This window comes from Tachypleus tridentatus, chromosome 6, assembly GCF_004210375.1.
Source record: "Tachypleus tridentatus isolate NWPU-2018 chromosome 6, ASM421037v1, whole genome shotgun sequence".
NCBI classification, from domain to species: domain Eukaryota; kingdom Metazoa; phylum Arthropoda; class Merostomata; order Xiphosura; family Limulidae; genus Tachypleus; species Tachypleus tridentatus.
This window is the reverse complement of record NC_134830.1, coordinates 48,325,325-48,343,750: the sequence shown is the minus strand read 5'-3', so window position 1 is coordinate 48,343,750 and position 18,426 is coordinate 48,325,325. Positions and strand designations below refer to the sequence as shown.

General features: G+C 37.4%; 1 protein-coding gene across 7 annotated transcripts in view; it reads left to right on the top strand.

The window, feature by feature from the left end:
* LOC143252427 (uncharacterized) overlaps positions 1-18,426 on the top strand; it is an 80,603-nt gene that overhangs the window by 32,284 nt on the left and 29,893 nt on the right. Inside the window, exon 1 of one of the 7 annotated variants that reach the window (XM_076504514.1) lies at positions 1,414-1,884. The exons of 3 other annotated variants lie outside the window; for them this stretch is intronic. In XM_076504514.1, coding sequence (XP_076360629.1) covers positions 1,841-1,884 — 44 coding nt within the window. In that variant the 5' untranslated portion in view covers positions 1,414-1,840. Of the gene's footprint in view, positions 1-1,413; positions 1,885-5,249; positions 5,492-5,597; positions 6,066-6,345; positions 7,046-18,426 lie in introns of those variants that run through there. 3 more of the 7 variants (XM_076504515.1, XM_076504517.1, XM_076504516.1) reach the window with 3 other exon arrangements.

The following is an 18,426-nucleotide window of genomic DNA, read 5'->3' as shown; positions in this document are numbered from 1 at the left end:
ATTGTTGCATATTCAAATAGTGCTTTACGTTCCAATATTGTTAAAGCTAGTAAGTAGTACAGAGGTTGATTACGTTTGGGCCTCACGTCGTCATAACAGTCTGTGTCGCCTTGTCCAATCACATTCTTTATTAATCCAGTTTCCAGTGCAAAATGCTCTAACGGAAGGATTGTCATATTAAACACAAACTATTAACCCCTGAATACTTTCCATAATCCACCTAGGTGGTAGAAGCCCACCTCTAGTTTCTGTTTCAACAATTCACCGACTTTACCGCTATGTCTTCCTCTACCAGGGCTCCCCAATGGCACAGCGGTATGTCTGCGGACTCACACCACTAAAAACCGTGGTTTGATACCCGTGGTAAGCAGAGCACAGGTAGCCCATTGTGATGCTTTGTGTTTAATTCTAAACAAACAATCAATAAATCGTTTGTTTGGTTACGGTAATTGCGAAATTGTTGAAATTAGCATATTTCATTCTTGTTTAAGTGTGCCCAGCGATTAGCATCCCAAAATTGTGAATCCTATGGTTCGTGGATCTCGTCCCGTTATTGCAAAAATGCATTCCATACTTGTGGGTTGTGAGAGCGCTATAAAAGTAACGGTCAAATCTCAATACTTGATCAGCTAAGTTTCTTTTGTTGTTAAGCAGATGGACTATCTGTGCTGTGCCCACTACGAGTATCGAAATCCGGTTTGCCGCCGAATCACTGGGAGCGGTCAGATAAAAGCACCTCAAAAGAGTTGGAAGTGTGTGTTGTTGACCAGATAGCTACCTTCCATCTAGTTCTACATGGTGGCTATGTGCATATAGCCCTTGTGTAGCTTTGTGAAAACAATTAATTTCCCAGGAGTCTTTTCGAGCGTACACTAGAGAGTTGTTCGTGTTGTTTTTGTTAAATCTTATAAAATTTTTAAAAATAACGAGTGATTTCAGATTTGTTGACTGTATATGACATCCAGGATTAAATCTCCGATGTTTTCACAGCCTGTTAAGGACGAATATAAGCTATAGTCTGCGGAATGCTTTAAAACATATACATATAGTTCAGATGATAAACCTACTGGCCGTTTGTGTATCTGGCTTCTGTCGGACAAGAAATTGGAACAACGCCAATCTCTTTAAAGGGATTATGTTTAGGGTTTGATAGTATTTCCTCAGGAAATGTCGTTTTCATTTTACTTTGACTCTCTAGTTCGCGACTCGGAGCTAAGTAACTAGTTGCCTGCACGACAAACGACGAAGATTGTCTTTTGTCGTTCATGTTCTAATCTTTGCTTGTTGTCTGCGCATCTCGTCAACTTGACATATCTGCCTGAGAGTTTGAAGACCACGTGACTCCACCTGGTAGTCATTAGAGAAACAGGTTGTAGGTCGCTTATATTCTCAAGTCCAATATAATATTTGAAACTTGCGTCTGTGTTCAGCGCACGCGACTTAAAAAGATGTATCGACAAGAAATAGAAAAAATCTTCCAACGTTACGACAGTTCTGTTTGATTCGTATTTCCAATAGAGGATTGTAATATTGCATGCGTATCAGTGCTTCATTGAACAGATCAGAACCAGGGCTGGAAACAGCGATATTCTGACCATCTTGTATCGATAAACAGTTTGTTCTGGTTGCCCAAAATTGATAAAATGTTAGGGTGAAACACTGCAGTGCTCGAATAGTTAAAGTTTACATTTATCCGCAAAGGTTACATATTAGTGACCTTTTAAAACTTAAATAATGTAGTGTACTTTGCCCTTGCTGTTTCATGTTTCCCTTAAGAATTGGTATATGAATTTAAATTAATATTCCAAATCAAAGGAACATTTTGAATTTCGAGGTCGCCATGTTTGCCACAGAAGAGCCCCCTGTAAGATCAGCACGAAGCCGGTAAGGCAACGTAACTAATTACCTATGTAAATAATTAATAAAGATAATTTGTAAGACACATGTTACTTCATTTTGGAAGTGTGCTTAATTTTATACAGTGAAGAAAGTACATCAGAATGAAACGTTTCTAGATCGAAACGTTCACCATACAAACTTTCTGGTAATCAGTTGTAACCTTAAGAGTGAACAACTTGTAGATGAATCATCTTTTACTTATAAAGCAGCTTCATGGTTGTTTTTAACTGAAGAATATGTTACATTCTCATAACCCATACTTACATTTAGGTAATATTTTCTAATCATATTTATTTTAAATACAGCTCACGCGCTTGCTGGATACATTCTTTACTCTGATAACTAAGTAAATACGATGTACAACGAAACATCTGACAAAACAAAACATAGATAACCATACACCAGTGATAAACAATAACTTCAAATAACACAGTAAGTAAAAACAATACATCAAACAACTGACGTGTTTATGTAAAAAGAATAGATCAAACAACTGGTGTGATTGTGTAAAAACAATAGATCAAACAACTGATGTGTTTGTGTAAAAACAATAGATCAAACAACTGACGTGTTTGTGTAAAAACAATAGATCAAACAACTGGTGTGATTGTGTAAAAACAATAGATCAAACAACTGGTGTGATTGTGTAAAAACAAAAGATCAAACAACTGACGTGATTGTGTAAAGAAACAAAAGATCAAACAACTGACGTGATTGTGTAAAGAAACAATAGATCAAACAACTGGTGTGATTGTGTAAAAACAATAGATCCAACAACTGGTGTTACTATAGTAAAAACAATAGATCAAACAACTGGTATGATTGTATAAAAACAATAGATCAAACAACTGACATGATTATGTAAAAAAAATAGATCAAATAACTGGTGTTACTATGTAAAAACAATAGATCAAACAACTGGTGTGATTGTGTAAAAACAATAAATCAAACAACTGATGTGTTTGTGTAAAAACAATAGATCAAACAACTGACGTATTTGTGTAAAAACAATAGATCAAACAACTGACGTGTTTGTGTAAAAACAATAGATCAAACAACTGGTGTGATTGTGTAAAAACAATAGATCAAACAACTGGTGTGATTGTGTAAAAACAAAAGATCAAACAACTGACGTGATTGTGTAAAGAAACAAAAGATCAAACAACTGACGTGATTGTGTAAAGAAACAATAGATCAAACAACTGGTGTGATTGTGTAAAAACAATAGATCCAACAACTGGTGTTACTATAGTAAAAACAATAGATCAAACAACTGGTATGATTGTATAAAAACAATAGATCAAACAACTGACATGATTATGTAAAAAAAATAGATCAAATAACTGGTGTTACTATGTAAAAACAATAGATCAAACAACTGGTGTGATTGTGTAAAAACAATAAATCAAACAACTGATGTGTTTGTGTAAAAACAATAGATCAAACAACTGACGTGTTTGTGTAAAAACAATAGATCAAACAACTGACGTGTTTGTGTAAAAACAATAGATCAAACAACTGGTGTGATTGTGTAAAAACAAAAGATCAAACAACTGACGTGATTGTGTAAAGAAACAATAGATCAAACAACTGGTGTGATTGTGTAAAAACAATAGATCCAACAACTGGTGTTACTATAGTAAAAACAATAGATCAAACAACTGGTGTGATTGTATAAAAACAATAGATCAAACAACTGACGTGATTATGTAAAAAAATTGATTAAATAACTGGTGTTACCATGTAAAAACAATAGATCAAACAACTGGTGTGATTGTGTAAAAACAATAGATCAAACAACTGACGTGTTTGTGTAAAAACAATAGATCAAACAACTGGTGTGATTGTGTAAAAACAATAGATCCAACAACTGGTGTTACTATAGTAAAAACAATAGATCAAACAACTGATGTGATTGTGTAAAAAAACAATAAATCAAACAAATGACGTGATTGTGTAAAAAAACAATAGATCAAACAACTGGTGTGATTGTGTAAAAATAGATCAAACATCTGGTGTGACTGTGTAAAAACATTAGATCAAACAACTCAGTATAGCTTAACAGACAATTGTGATATTTTTTATTATTATTAGATCTCTGATAAAGTATTTTATTATTAGATCTCTGATAAAGTATGTTATTAAATCTCTGATATTAGATATCTGATAATTATTATTAGGTCTCTGATAAAGTATGTTATTATCAGATTCTTGATAATGTATGTTATTATTAAGTTTCTGATAAAGTATTTTATTATCAGATCTCTGATAAAGTATTAAACTGTATCTGTTGATAGTTATTTTTCTTTAACATTTTTTTGTTTATAAAATAACGTGAATAATTCACTTGTTCCAACAAGACTTGCATCTTACGATGTAATAATGATATCTCTGATCTTCAGAGGTATATAAAAACTAAATCATCCCAGTAAAACATCTACTTTTTTATAATGCTGTTTAGCTTCTGTTTTTATTTTCACAGAAAGGTACTAAAGGATTAGTTGTTTACACAGCCGTTTCTAATTTTGAACTAATAGACTACAGGTAAGGCAAGTTGTCAAGAACACCCACCACCAATTCTTGAGCTATTTCCATGTGTCTTATTTGATTGTCACTCTTTTAACATATCCACAATAATAACACGCGGGACGAGTGTATTTCCTGAAACGGGACGCGAACAATGATCCATTGTATTCACAGACCTGGCACTTTAGCAACTAGGCCATGCTCCACTCGTGGTGTTTAGTGTGTGAATGCGTTTAATCATTCTATTGCTAAGATTGTTGACGTATGAAGCCAGTGAGGTTTATGGATATAAAATATGTTACAATGTAAGTAATGTGTCGGTACATAATAAATCTATATTGGTAACCAAAGGGCTCGTGTACATTTGTTTGAAATTAAAACACGTTGTAACATGTTACGAATGTATCTATTTTTATTATTTTAGTCTTACGTAGACCGTTGTATGGTTAATAATAATCTGTTGTGAAAACAGTTGCACGTCGTTTCATGTAAACAATAATTCAGTTTAATAATTACTTGCACTTATTACATGGTTCGCACATCGTTTGATTCCACGATGGATATTTAGTCCATTGCGTATTTAAAAAAAAAAATCTGTTTTGTATCTCGGGACGTTTGTTTACGATCATTCTGGAATATCTAGGTAGAGAAAACATCAGTGAATGTTGCTCGGTAAGTTACGCAACAGAACTCACCTGATACCGCGTGGTTTAGTAGTTAGAGGTCGTTTGTGGGGAGGGGAAAGTCTAAACGGGTAGGTAATGTTAGTGGAATGTAGTAAAACCTGTATTGTATTTTAGATTGAGTTATATACGAGTTGTGACTGTCTTCCATCGGTTTCTTCTCATCGTGAGGTTATCTGAACTATGTACGATGAGGTTTATGGTGAAGTCTCTTCCAGTATTCTTCACCTTGGGGGAACTACTGTGGTTTGTCTCACTCTTGTAGCGGAACAAAACGGGAATTGGTGGTCGTGGAACGCTACACGCTATCCTGTTGTAAAACAGACACGGAAGTAAAACTGGTTCGTTTTGGTGGACATGGCGAAAAATACGGGTTCATTGTGGTTAGTAACAATAGACTCACAGTTCTATATGTTTGACACTGTTTAGACGTCGATTAATTGAGGCCTTAGAATTCCATGTATTTGACAACGTGTGGACATGGGAAGGGGATTATAAACTGGGTTTCGATACCCATAGCGGGCATAGCGCAGATAGTCCATTCTGTAGCTTTGTGCTTAATTCAAACAAACAAATCTTTAGCAGTTGAAAGAGCTTTGAGACGTTTATGTTTGACGCAACACTGTCGTTTGGACGTCATGCTGACGAAAGTCTTTAGGCGGTAGAAAGTTTTTTTATTTATTTATTTTCGGAATGTGACAACGTTTAGATAAACAATTTTCTGTTACTCGTTCTGAGAGACTAGGCATTTTCGATTCTCTGTATAACAGGGCAATACTTGGTATTTGTATCACGTATTTTATCATCGTAGATTTCGCGCGTAAACTCAGCAGTTAGATCTTTATGCAGCGTCTTACGTTTCTCTTGAAATGGCACAATACGATATTCTTGCCTGATTAGTGGTTGAAAGATTACGTCACTGAAGAACCAGGATATCGGTCTGTTATGTTGGCTTAGGTATGAGAGTTTTACGTATTTTATATGTTGAGCAGATTTACGGTGATCAAAACAAAATGATCTACAAAATAGTATTGATGAAAACGTGTTGAATCTCTTATCAAACTGAAGGTTTATATATTTATCTGTCCTATTTCGTTAAAAACGTGTAAAATTCTCTCCTGCTCTTTCTTTAAATATATTTACATCTTTACATTAAATACATTATCATTACATGAGATAAGCCTCATCTCCCATTTGGCACAGTGGCACGTATGCGGACTTTTAACGCTAAAAAAGCGGGTTTCGTTATCTGTGATGCACAGTTAACCCCTTGTATAGTTTTACTTGTAACTACAAGCATATGCACGACATAATGAAATATATTCAAAATATTTATGGCAAACAATAACGTTTCAGTCCATAAGGAGTGAGATGCTATTGAAAATAAAGGTTATCCGGACAGTGGCCACTACCAAAATAATCGGAAAATGAAAAAGAAAGCACCGAGCGTCAAATCGAAAAGAAACTACACTACTTGCAATCATTATTCCATGGTCGCTAATTATACAAAACTAGAAACATGCCTGGAAGAAATCACAGAGAACCAAAATCACGGAGACATTTAAGAAATTTAGAGGGTGCAGTTCCTTCAATCTTAATTAGTTTACAGAAGTGCACGTGCGTATGTGCTAATAAGTGGCGACGTATCAGATCGATTGTAATTAAACTTGGTGTGTACTTTTTGGGACCTAAATGAGTGACACAGCTGTGTGTGTGGAGTAGGAGTGGGTCACCTTCTGGATCTGACGTCCATATATAACCATCCAAGCGCTTCTATTTTCCTAATGCATTGAAAGACACTTCAGCTAATTCATGGGTTCCTAAACTTTTTGAGCACAACCCCCCTACTTCTTCCAGAACATTTCACATCACGACCGAGAACAATAGAAATTAGTCTGATGGGAAAAGACGTAAAATTGCTGAAACCTTACTAATGTGTAAGTGTGTAACTCAAACTGTTAGTTTTTACTGTTCTTACCAACAATTTTGTAATCGTCTCGTTTTTACTAATTGTTACTTGAGTTGTTATGATAAAGTTTAACGCCCTCTATGATATTTTTTGTAAACTTTCTCGTGTTGTTTTTCGCACAAAACACTCCTTTCTAGTTTGAAACTATTCAGTTTATTTTTATGTTTTTCACACAGTTGAGATCTTTTTATTTAGAATTATCACACAAGTTTATTTCGATGAAATCATTCAATGTAATAAAAATTATATTAGGCTTAATACTTTCAATTGAATCAAAGAATAGATTAGGCCTAATACCTTTTCTTCACTGAAATTCACGTTTTAATGAAGAAAAAATTCTCAGAATTTTGTTGTTAGATGGCTTTTAGAATTTGTTTTTACAGCCCATAAAGGATATTGTGTTTAGTTTTACTTTCTTTTACTTAAAAATTGCTGGCTTTCATGTTAACAACATTATAGGAGGAAATTAATGCATCGTGCTTCTTGACGTCATATATATATTGGATGACCGTGACACTTGCCAAATGTCATGGTCTCCTGAAGGCTTATGTATTAAAAACTGGTTATTATTCTAAGTGGTGGAATAATAGAAATTTTCCCAGAATTTCTTTCCATTGCTGCTCTTATGTGTAGGTACTAGTTTGTTGTATCTGTCGATAAATGGTTGAATATACAAGGTTTGTCCTGCACCTGTAAACCCAAGGACGGAAAAATAGTTAAAACAGAGATAACGAGCCCAAACCGGCCAGAATACAGTAAATGTACTTTCACGGGGAACAATATACATATAGCGATAACGATAGGCATTAACGTGACCCTTAATACAGCCGTTTTGTAATACTTTACAAATACACCCTCCACCTCGCTGGTCCAGCTGTAATTCTACATGTTTACAACGCATAAAACCGGGTTTCGATACCCGTGGTGGGTACAGACAATATATTGTCTAGCTTTCTGCTTAGCAACAAACAAAAACTACAGAAGTGCTCGATACGTTCAATCATATTAACTGTATTTACTCTTACAATGTGTAACGTAAAGAACTCGTTAAAAGGGTTGGTTATATTGCTTATTTTCTGTATAAGATACACAGGGGTAATTAGAGGAGGTAATATTGGAAGTATTGACAGTGTTTTATGTGTTGGTAAAAGTACTGTGATTAATCTGTCACGAACAATTAAACAATATGGAGTGTAAATTCTTATGGAAAATCCTATATTAATTCATTGCTTCTTTGTTTTTTGTTTTTTTTTATTACACTATAATTCCGTGCAAAGTTACTCAAGGGCTCTCTGCCCTAACCGTCCCTAATTTAGCAGTGAAAGACTAGGCGGAAGGCAGCTAGTCACGCCAATTTCCGGGATACTTTTTTGCGAACGAATAATGAGATTGACCGTACACTATAATACTCCCACTGTTAAAAGGGCGAGCATGTTCGGTGACCAGTTAATACCTTTTTTGTTGTTTTCCTTTACGCACACTGGTACACAATGGGCTATTTGTGCTATGCCCACCACGAGTATCAAACCCGGTTTTCAGTGAAATGAGCTACTGTGGTAAACGTGTGGTACAGTTGTAGTTTTTTATTGAAGTTTATTCTCCACTATAAACGGGTGGTACAGTTGTAGTTTTTATTGAAGTTTATTCTCCACTATAAACGGGTGGTACTGTTGTAGTTTTTATTGAAGTTTATTCTCCACTATAAACGGGTGGTACAGTTGTAGATTTTATTGAAGTTTATTCTCCACTATAAACGGGTGGTACAGTGGTAGTTTTTATTGAAGTTTATTCTCCACTATAAACGGGTGGTACAGTTGTAGTTTTTATTGAAGTTTCACCCGACTCTATAAACGGGTGGTACAGTTGTAGTTTTATTGAAGTTTATCCTACACTGTAAACGAATGGTACAGTTGTAACTTTTATTGACGCTTACCTTACACTATAAACGGGTGATACAGTTGTAGCTTTTATTGAAGTTTATCCTACACTAAATGTTAAGTACAGTTGTAGTTTTTATTGAAGTTTATCCAACACTGTAAACGTTTAGTACAGTTGTAGTTGTTATTGAAGTTTGTCCTTCACTGTAAACATTTAGTACAGTTGTAGCTTTTATTGAAGTTTATTCTTCACTTTAAACCTTTAGTACTGTTGTAGTTTTTATTAGTTTTACCCTACACTGTAAACGGGTGGTACAGTTGTAGTTTTTATTAAAGTTTTACCCTACACTGTAAACGTGTGGTACAGTTATAGTTTTTATTAAAGTTTTATCCTACACTGTAAACGTGTGGTACAGTTGTAGTTTTTATTAAAGTTTTATCCTACACTGTAAACGTGTGGTACAGTTATAGTTTTTATTAAAGTTTTATCCTACACTGTAAACGTGTGGTACAGTTGTAGTTTTTATTAAAGTTTTATCCTACACTGTAAACGTGTGGTACAGTTATAGTTTTTATAAAGAGATTGGTTATTCTATATTCCCATGCTAAATTCCGTACCTTTAAGCGGGACACGGTCTACAGTTTTGTGTTGTTTATGAAAGTCCATTCTGGACATTCAAGGACTTGCAGATTATTTTTGAGGATAACTCAATGGTTCCCTATGAACCCAATCATTAAATGAAATTATAACCTGTGAGGTGCCGATGTTGTTGATTGGAAACTACATTTCCTATATCAGATTACCAATATGAATTTGTAAGTGGAAGTAAAGAAAGTTGTGCAATTAGATGTTAAAAACATTGTATCTGTTATATCTAGTACTTATAAGACCTTTCCTGCAATACCATTTCTTTTCAGACCCCGGCTGGGAATTTGCTTGTTACTATGTGAACTGGATAAGTTGGTAACATTTAATGTTCGATTAATTGTTTTAATATCACAACAAACCAGAAATTGGTTATATTGTTGTTACAGTGTTGATTTTCGCTTATTTGTCATTATTTTATTTGTTATGATATTTTAAAATTAACGTCCTCGTCACTGAGAAGTGGTGAACCAGAAAGCAAGCTTTATATATCTCAGATCAGGCAAGAGACTGCGTTAGTAATTATTGGTAAGAGCTTCTGGGTGAAGAATGGGTAACGATTATATTTGGTCATGAAATGGAATCATTATTGTACATATACAATATACCTTAGGGGTAATATATACAATATACCTTAGGGGTAATATATACAATATACCTTGGGGTTAATATATATAATATACCTTAGGGTTAATATATATAATATACCTTACGGTTGATATGTACAATATACCTTAGGGTTAATATGTACAATATACCTTAGGGTACAATATACCTTAGGGTTAATATGTACAATATACTTTAGGGTTAATATATATAATATACCTTACGGTTGATATGTACAATATACCTTAGGGTTAATATGTACAATATACTTTAGGGTTAATATATATATATTAGACCTTAGGGTTAAATTTAATATCAAAAACTGGAAGACTTCGTTTGTCTTCTATACCTTAAAACTAACAAAGCGCTGCCTACCTTTCGAAACTAAAATATAAATAATAAAAGACATGATACTTTGAACCTGATGGTACTTTTAATGTGTATTCAAATAAATAAACATACATATATGCATATATTGATCTATTATATGCAAGGAAGTTAGATGCTTGCAAATATTTCATACTTTAGATACATGTATGTATGTTCTCTTACGGATGTAGGACGATGATATATATCGCTTTCCTGTATCTGTAAGGGGACACGTTTTAATTTTCTACATCGGTAAAAAAAAAATAGCTACGTTATTAACGATTAGCCTTGTAACATGTTGGAATGATTCATACTTGAATAACGTTTGTCAACAAAATATGGCTATTTTCCTTATCTCCGTGTCACGGTCGATCTTATTAGTCGCTATTTTGGTTGTTAAAATTAACTTGGAGTAAAGGTGTTATCAAGTGGGCCAGATGAAGAGACACGTTAATCTCGTCTTCATAAGTATCATATTATCAGACTTGTACAATAACTTGTGTCCTTTAAACGCCCGACGGAACAGCCTTTTCACGAAATTTAAAATCAGTAGGTAAGATCACAAGGTCCTTGATGCTAATTGGTTCTTGTTATTTCCGGTAGGGGGCGATATGCCTTAAATACTGCATATTCGTACATGGCTTGTTAGCAGGAGCATGTACTTACGTCAGTCTTAGCATATTTTAAATTAATTCATTGGTAACTTACAAAAAAGTGTTGGCACACTTCCATGAAACCATTGCTTAAGTTGTTAAAAATAAAACTTGGAAAGCTCATTATTTTAGTCTTAATTCACAAAGATAATTAACTTGTGCTAGGGAGTTTGCTTTTAATTCGCTTTCTTCTGCTGGTGAAAGACAATAAAGCTAACAGCTCACATTAATATCTTTACGGGCCTGCTAGCACAGCTAGCCCTCGAGTAGCTTTGTGCGAAATTCAAAAACAAACAAACAAGTATCTTTACCCAATCTCATCTTGGCTACAATACTTCCCATAATAACTTTAGTAAAGTTCTTCATGCAATTTTGTCTCGGAGAGTTGTTATATTTTTTATTGTAGCACCGAAGTGGATGCTATTTGTTATATTGAATTTCGCGCAAAGCTACTCAAAGGTTATCTGCGCTAGCCGTCCATAATTTAGCAGTGTAAGACTAGAGGGAAGGCAGCTAGTCATCACCACCCACCGCCAACCCTTGGGTTACTCTTTTACCAACGAGTACTGGGATTGACCGTCACATTATAACGTCCCCACGGCTGAAAGGGCGAGCATGTTTCGTGCAACCGGGATTCGAACCCGCGACCTTCGGATTACGAGTCGAACGCCTTAACCCACCTGGCCATGCTGGGCCGAAGTGGATGCTTTGAATTGATGTTTTATCAGTTTGGAATTGGAAAATAAATTAAAATAAATGATTATTTTAAATTTTTATCTTCGAGGTGATGCTCAGAAATTACATATAGATTTGTATAATTAAAGTATTTATATTCAGCTATAAGTATCATAGTCATATGACGACTTTATCAGCATGTGATGATAATGCGTCAGATTAACACTTGTAAACAACGCTAACTATCTCATATAAGGGAGATAACATCCATTTGAAAATTACGACTAAGGTAACAAAGGATGGCTGGTATATACTGACAGGAAGTTACTCTTCAAATCTGAACGGTTATTGGGCAGTCAGTGAGGGGTTCTCCATGTAACTTGTGATTGTTGTTATAACGTCACATCTGAATGACGCTGAAATATGTCAAACATGATGGACAGAGCATAAAGAAAACATATAATTTACTTCCCAAAATGTTTCGTGCTTTCCACAAGAAAATTAATAGTGGATTTTACCTGGTTAAGTACTAGAAGCAATATTGATACTGAAACAAACAACACTATGTAACACAAATTTTGTTCCTGGATAATGTGTGTTATTTCTTAATTGCTTATGTTGTAAATGTACAGAAAATGGCCATTATTCCCTTCAAATTTTACTTTTGTGACCTGGATAATGAAATTTAGAAATTAACTATTTTGTATGTAAAAACGGGCAAATTTGCACATTTTCATTTACATAAGGTCTGAATAAAGCAACATATGAATCAAGCTTTACATGTATTTATTCTAAAGCTATACAAAAATGAACAAAAATTTTTACAAGTGAGTAGTTTATCGAGATTTGCGACTGTAACGTAAATCAGCCCCCAAATATAGTCTCCCATCATGTTTTCTTTATACGCTCCTTGGTAGCGGCGTTCAAAGTCCAGTATATCTTGGTGGAAGCGCTCGCCTTGCTCCTCTGAGTATGCTCCCATGTTCTCCTTGAATTTATCAATATGAACGTCAAAGATATGGACTTTCAGGGACATCCTGCAGGCCCATTTTGCCGTGGTTCTTCATCAGAGCCTCAACTCAGAGCTTCCACATAATTTTTGGCCTTGTGATTACTCAAGAAGCTCAGTAGGAAGACAAAAAAAGCTTGTGGCAGCTTTGTCGCAGTGGTTCGGAGCCTCTTGGGTAATCACAATATTTACTTGTGGTCCAACGAAGGCACCAGCTTTGACCTTTGCCTCAGACAGCTTAGGGAAGAAGTCTCAAAGGTACTTGAAGGCTGCAGACTCCTTATCTAGAGCTGTGACAAATTGTTTCATAAGACCCAATTTTATGTGCAATGGTAGGAACAACACCTTCTGGATGTCCACTAGTGGCCCACACTTGATATTGTACCTCCCCACAGAGAACTCGGTCCGTTGTGGCCAGTATTACCTGTTGTAGTGCGCTACGATGTCCCTGCTGTCCCAGAGGCAAATATAACAGGGAAACTTGTCCGTCTTATCTTCTAGAGTTTTTTTGCAGTGCTCGCAGGTAAAATGAGGTGTCCAGGGTTTGTCTTGACCCCGACAGGCATGCCGAAATACATGTATGCCTTGTAGGCTTCATAAGTTTAGCAGATGCTGTCAGAGAGTACGTTTTGCTCTTGTCTTCATAAATTGGCCACATACATAGCAAAATGCGTCTGGAGAATGCTTGCAGCTTCTTGATGTCATCTCTGATAAAATTAGATAAGTCTAATGTGTTCCCATCGGTGTTAATTCCTGTACGTGGTGAGGGGACCTCCCAGGGAAGGTTCTGTTCTTTCAGTTTACCTCCTGTGGGATCTAAACATCCATCCACATGTTTGCCGTGCGTGGCAACCCGTGAAGGGGAGGAGAGGATCCTGGTGGTTGAGGGGTCCAACTCTAACACTTCACTTTGGCCTTGAATTCCTGTAGACGAGCGGCCATGGGGTGGCCCCCTTGGGTCAATTGGCTGGTCCACTTGGGCTAGGGCAACCAAATACCAGTGTTGGAAGTTCTCAACAGGTGTTATGGATATTGTATCTGATGCTGGTGTTAGGGTATAGTGTTCACGGAACCCTGGCGTTGCTGCAGTGTTTATGTTTGACATTGTGGTGCGTCCCTTTGCGGCTCCATGGCTCGAAATTTCCCTTTTTATTATGGATACTCCAATTAAAAATCTTAATAAAATAGTGAAATAAACAGTCTATAGGTAAACGACCACGTTTTGAAGATTCTGAGCAGCAATCTTTACCATTTGTACCCATCTGTTGTACCTCATTTTCTTATATTGCATTTACTTTCAGACAAACCTTTTGGGTAAATGTCTCCCTTTTCATTCAGAATAGACTAGAGAGACTTGCTGGCTCTCCAAAGTCAGTAAAGAAGCTCGATATGGTGACATATTAGTGGAAACATCCACATCTCAACACAGTGAACTCCTCTTGCATTAAAAGGCAATTAGGGATATACCTATTGAGGTTACACCTCATGCTACTTTGAATTCATCACGAGGAGTTATTGTTGAGAAGGATTTAAAGAACATCCCAGAGTCGGAGATTCTCGCTGGTTTCTCCACCAAAGGAGTTTCTGCAGTGAGGCGTATATCCACTTGCAAAGATGGAATTATGGTGCTGACCAATGTCTTCATTCCCACATTTACTTCACCACATCCGCCTTCCACCATCAAGGCAGGTTATCTTAATTGCAGAGTACGGCCATAAATTCTGATGTTTCTAGTATCAATGGTTCGGTCACTCGAAGACGTCATGTCGTGGTTCCTTAACGTGTGCTCGTTGCAGTGGCAAGGACCGTGATGCCCACGAGTGTGAAACGGACTCTCATTGCATCAATTGCAATGGCTCTCACCCGTCCTAATTTCGTTCTTGCCCCTGAATGGTTGGAAGAAAAAAGAGGTGCAGCGTTTCAAAATGATTCATAACATTACTTATTCTGAGGCTCGAAAAATGCTGTCCACCACTTCATCTCGGACGTATGCTGCTGCATTTCGTTCCACAACTACAGTGGGAGTGCAGACAGATCTCTCTGTGCCTTCAAAAGAATCGTTCTCCAAACAAATGAAAAGTCTTTTGACCTCCATGGTTATAAAAGTTGATGAATCAACTTCAACACCTATCTCTGTCCCTTATATACATTCCACCAAATCCCAAGATCCACATTCTTTAGTTCCAGGTACAGGCATTTCCTCGGATACATCTTCTTCTCCCACCCCAATATGGAAAACAATCATTCGTTCATGTTCTCAGTCTCTTAAATCCACTTCCAACAGCAAAGACCTGCCCAATCGACCCAGGGTAGGATCCATGGAGATTGATAGGCCTCATTCGAATAAGGACAGAAAGGAAAAATGACATGGTCGTAAACAGAAGGGTTCTCCCCCCAATTCACCTACACATAAATAAAAAATGGCCACCCTGATACAATGGAACTGTCGAGCTTTACATTATAGTCTGGATGATATCAAAACACTGATTGCTTCCTACCATCCTGTTTGTCTTTTCTTACAGGAAACGTTTCTAAAACCTGCTGATACAGTCATATTTCGGCGGTTTTCTTTATGCAGAAATGATAGGCTGTGTGATGGACGAGTACATGGAGGGGTGGCACTGTTGGTTGATCAACATGTTCCCACTCTGTCTTTGCCACTCGACACACCCTTGGAGGCCTTATCCATCTGTGTTTCTTTGAGTCATACCATCACTGTTTATTCACTCTACCTGTCGCCTGAAGCGACATATGATCAATCAGACCTTGATGCTCTCATTGAACAGTTGCTGTCTCCCTTTTTCATCCTGGAGGACTTTAATGGACATCATCCCTCTCTGGAGAAGTGCTGATATTGATAGTAGGGGTTGCTCTGTAAAGCGTATGCTCTTTGATCACAGCCTTTCTCTCTTCAATACTGGTTCTTCTACTTATATCAATGCACCAAGTCAGTTCCTTTACTGCTATTGATCTCTCAATTTGCCTCCCTTCATTATTTTCCCACTTTTCATGGAGGGTTGACAATAATCCACGATGTAGTGATCATTTTCCTATAATCTTGAGAGAGACTGGTCGTTGTCGATGCCACCCGACCCGCGTGCCTTGGTGGAAGCTGTATCAGGCAGACTGGTCCACTTTCACTGCTCTTGCAGAACTTGATCTTGTCATCGTCTGTAAGCCATCAATAGACTGTTTTATACAAGCAGCTGCTCAGTGTATTTCTATAACCTCGACACCTTTTCCACTATACCCTCGTCCTTGGTGGCATCCTGCCTGCCACATGGCACGGAAGGCTAAAAAAAACTAGTCTTGGATGCTTTCCGTAGATATCCCACACTTTCGAACTCCATTGCTTTCCAGCGGGCCCCTGCACATGCTCGATGGGCAAGACGTCAAAGCCAGAAGGAATCTTGGATAAAGTTCACAACCAGCATATATTTTACTACCAGTTCCAAAGTCATATGGGACAAGATTCGAAAGGTCAGTGGACAATATAATTCTGTCCCCTTCTCGATCTTGTTCTCTGATGGCCAGGAATTAGCTGATACCCGGAGCATCGCCAATACTCTAGGTGAAAGCTTTTGCCGGGTATCTAGCATTTCTGCTTCTTCTTCAACCTTTTTAGCCATCAAGACTCGGGCAGAGCAATCACCTCTTTCCTTTCGAGCTGATTGTCTATCTGACTATAATTGTCCCTTTACACTGGTGGAACTCAAACTGGCCCTTCATCGGTTTGGCAGTACATCGGTTGAACCTGATCGTGTACACTATGACATACTGCACCATCTATCTCCTGCTTCTTTTGCTATTTTTCTGATTGTTTTTAACCGGATCTGGCAGGAGAATGTTTTTCCTGATGCCTAGTGCCAGGCTATTGTTCTGCTTTTCTTTAAGCCTGGAAAGGATCCCAAGATTCCTTTAAACTACCGTCCAATTGCTTTGACGTGCTGTCTCTGTATGACCTTAGAGAGGATGGTTAATGCTCGTCTTGTTTGATTCCTCAAATCTCCTCTCGCCCATCCAGTGTGAGCTCTGACGATAGCGCTCCACCTGATTCGACTTGAAACGTCAATCAGAGAAGCCTTTCTCAAATGACAACATCTTGTATCAATATTCTTTGACATTAAGAAGGCTTATAATACAACATGGAAGTATGGTATTTTGCGAGACCTCTATTTATATGGGTTACATGGCCATTTGCCCATTTTTATTAAAACTTTTTTAATGGACAGGAGATTCCTAGTCGTGTGGGTTCGACACTTTCCCGTTCTTTTCTACAGGAATTCGGAGTTCCTCAGGGCTGTGTTATGAGTGTCACACTTTTCAGTATAAAAATTAATGCCGTCACCGAATAACTTCCTCTCATTGTTGCAAACAGGCTCTATGTCGACGACTTTCATTTCATGTCAGTCGTCGAATATGAGGTATATTGAGCGGCAGCTACAGACTGCCCTCAGTCGTTTACTGAAGTGGACCACAGCAAACGCCTTTAACTTCTCTCTCTCTAAAATCGTTTGCATGCACTTTTGCCGCCAACAGGGTATTCACCCTGATCCTGAACTCCGTATCGGTGAAGTTGTGCTGCCTGTGATCCCTGAGACAAAGTTCTTGGGGCTTATCTTTGACCGTAAGCTGATCTTTATGCTACACATCAAGCAGCTACGGATCAAATGTACAAGAGCACTCAATATCCTCCGAGTCCTCTCTTCCACCACTTGGGGAGCGGATCGCCGTTCTGTGTTAAAGATATATCGTGCTTTTATTTGATGGAAACTCGACTAGGAATCACTGATCTATGGCTCTTAAGACCATCGGCCTTAAAGATGCTAGACCCTTTTTATCATCAAGGACTTCGGCTCTGCACTTGGGCTTTCTGCATTTTCCCAGTTCAGAGCTTATACATAGAGTCTCATGAACCTTCTTTGCACCTCCGCTGTTTGCAACTGTCTTTACTATATGCTTCGAATCTTCGTTCCTTACCAAAGCATCCCACCTGGGATTGTGTTTTCCTTCCTCGGTGAGCCATGCTTTTTCAGAACAGACGGTCAGCCATTGCTCCTTTTGGCCTTCGTATCCAGGAGCAGTTGAATGAATTGGGTCTTTCTTTGGATAACATTGCTGTATCCACTGGTCAGCCCATCCCACCATGGCTTCTTACAGTTCCCAAATGTGACATATCTTTAAGTCATCTGAGAAATGTAGACACTCCTGATTGAAAATACTGTCTGATATTTGCTGAACATCTTTCGAACCATCCTTCCATTCCTATTTATACAGATGGTTCAAAATCAGATGACTATGTGGGCTCTGCCATGGTTTGTTGTGGTTCGGTGGTTTCGTGCAGAATCCCCTCCACAACTTCTGTGCTCACTGCTGAACTGTATGCCATTTCTCTTGCCCTGGATCACATAGAAACTAAACAGTACACAAACTGCACTATTTATGCTGACTCGCATAGTTCTCTACTAGCTTTGGAATCGCTTTACGTTGGTTCACACCCTGTTCTCACCGATA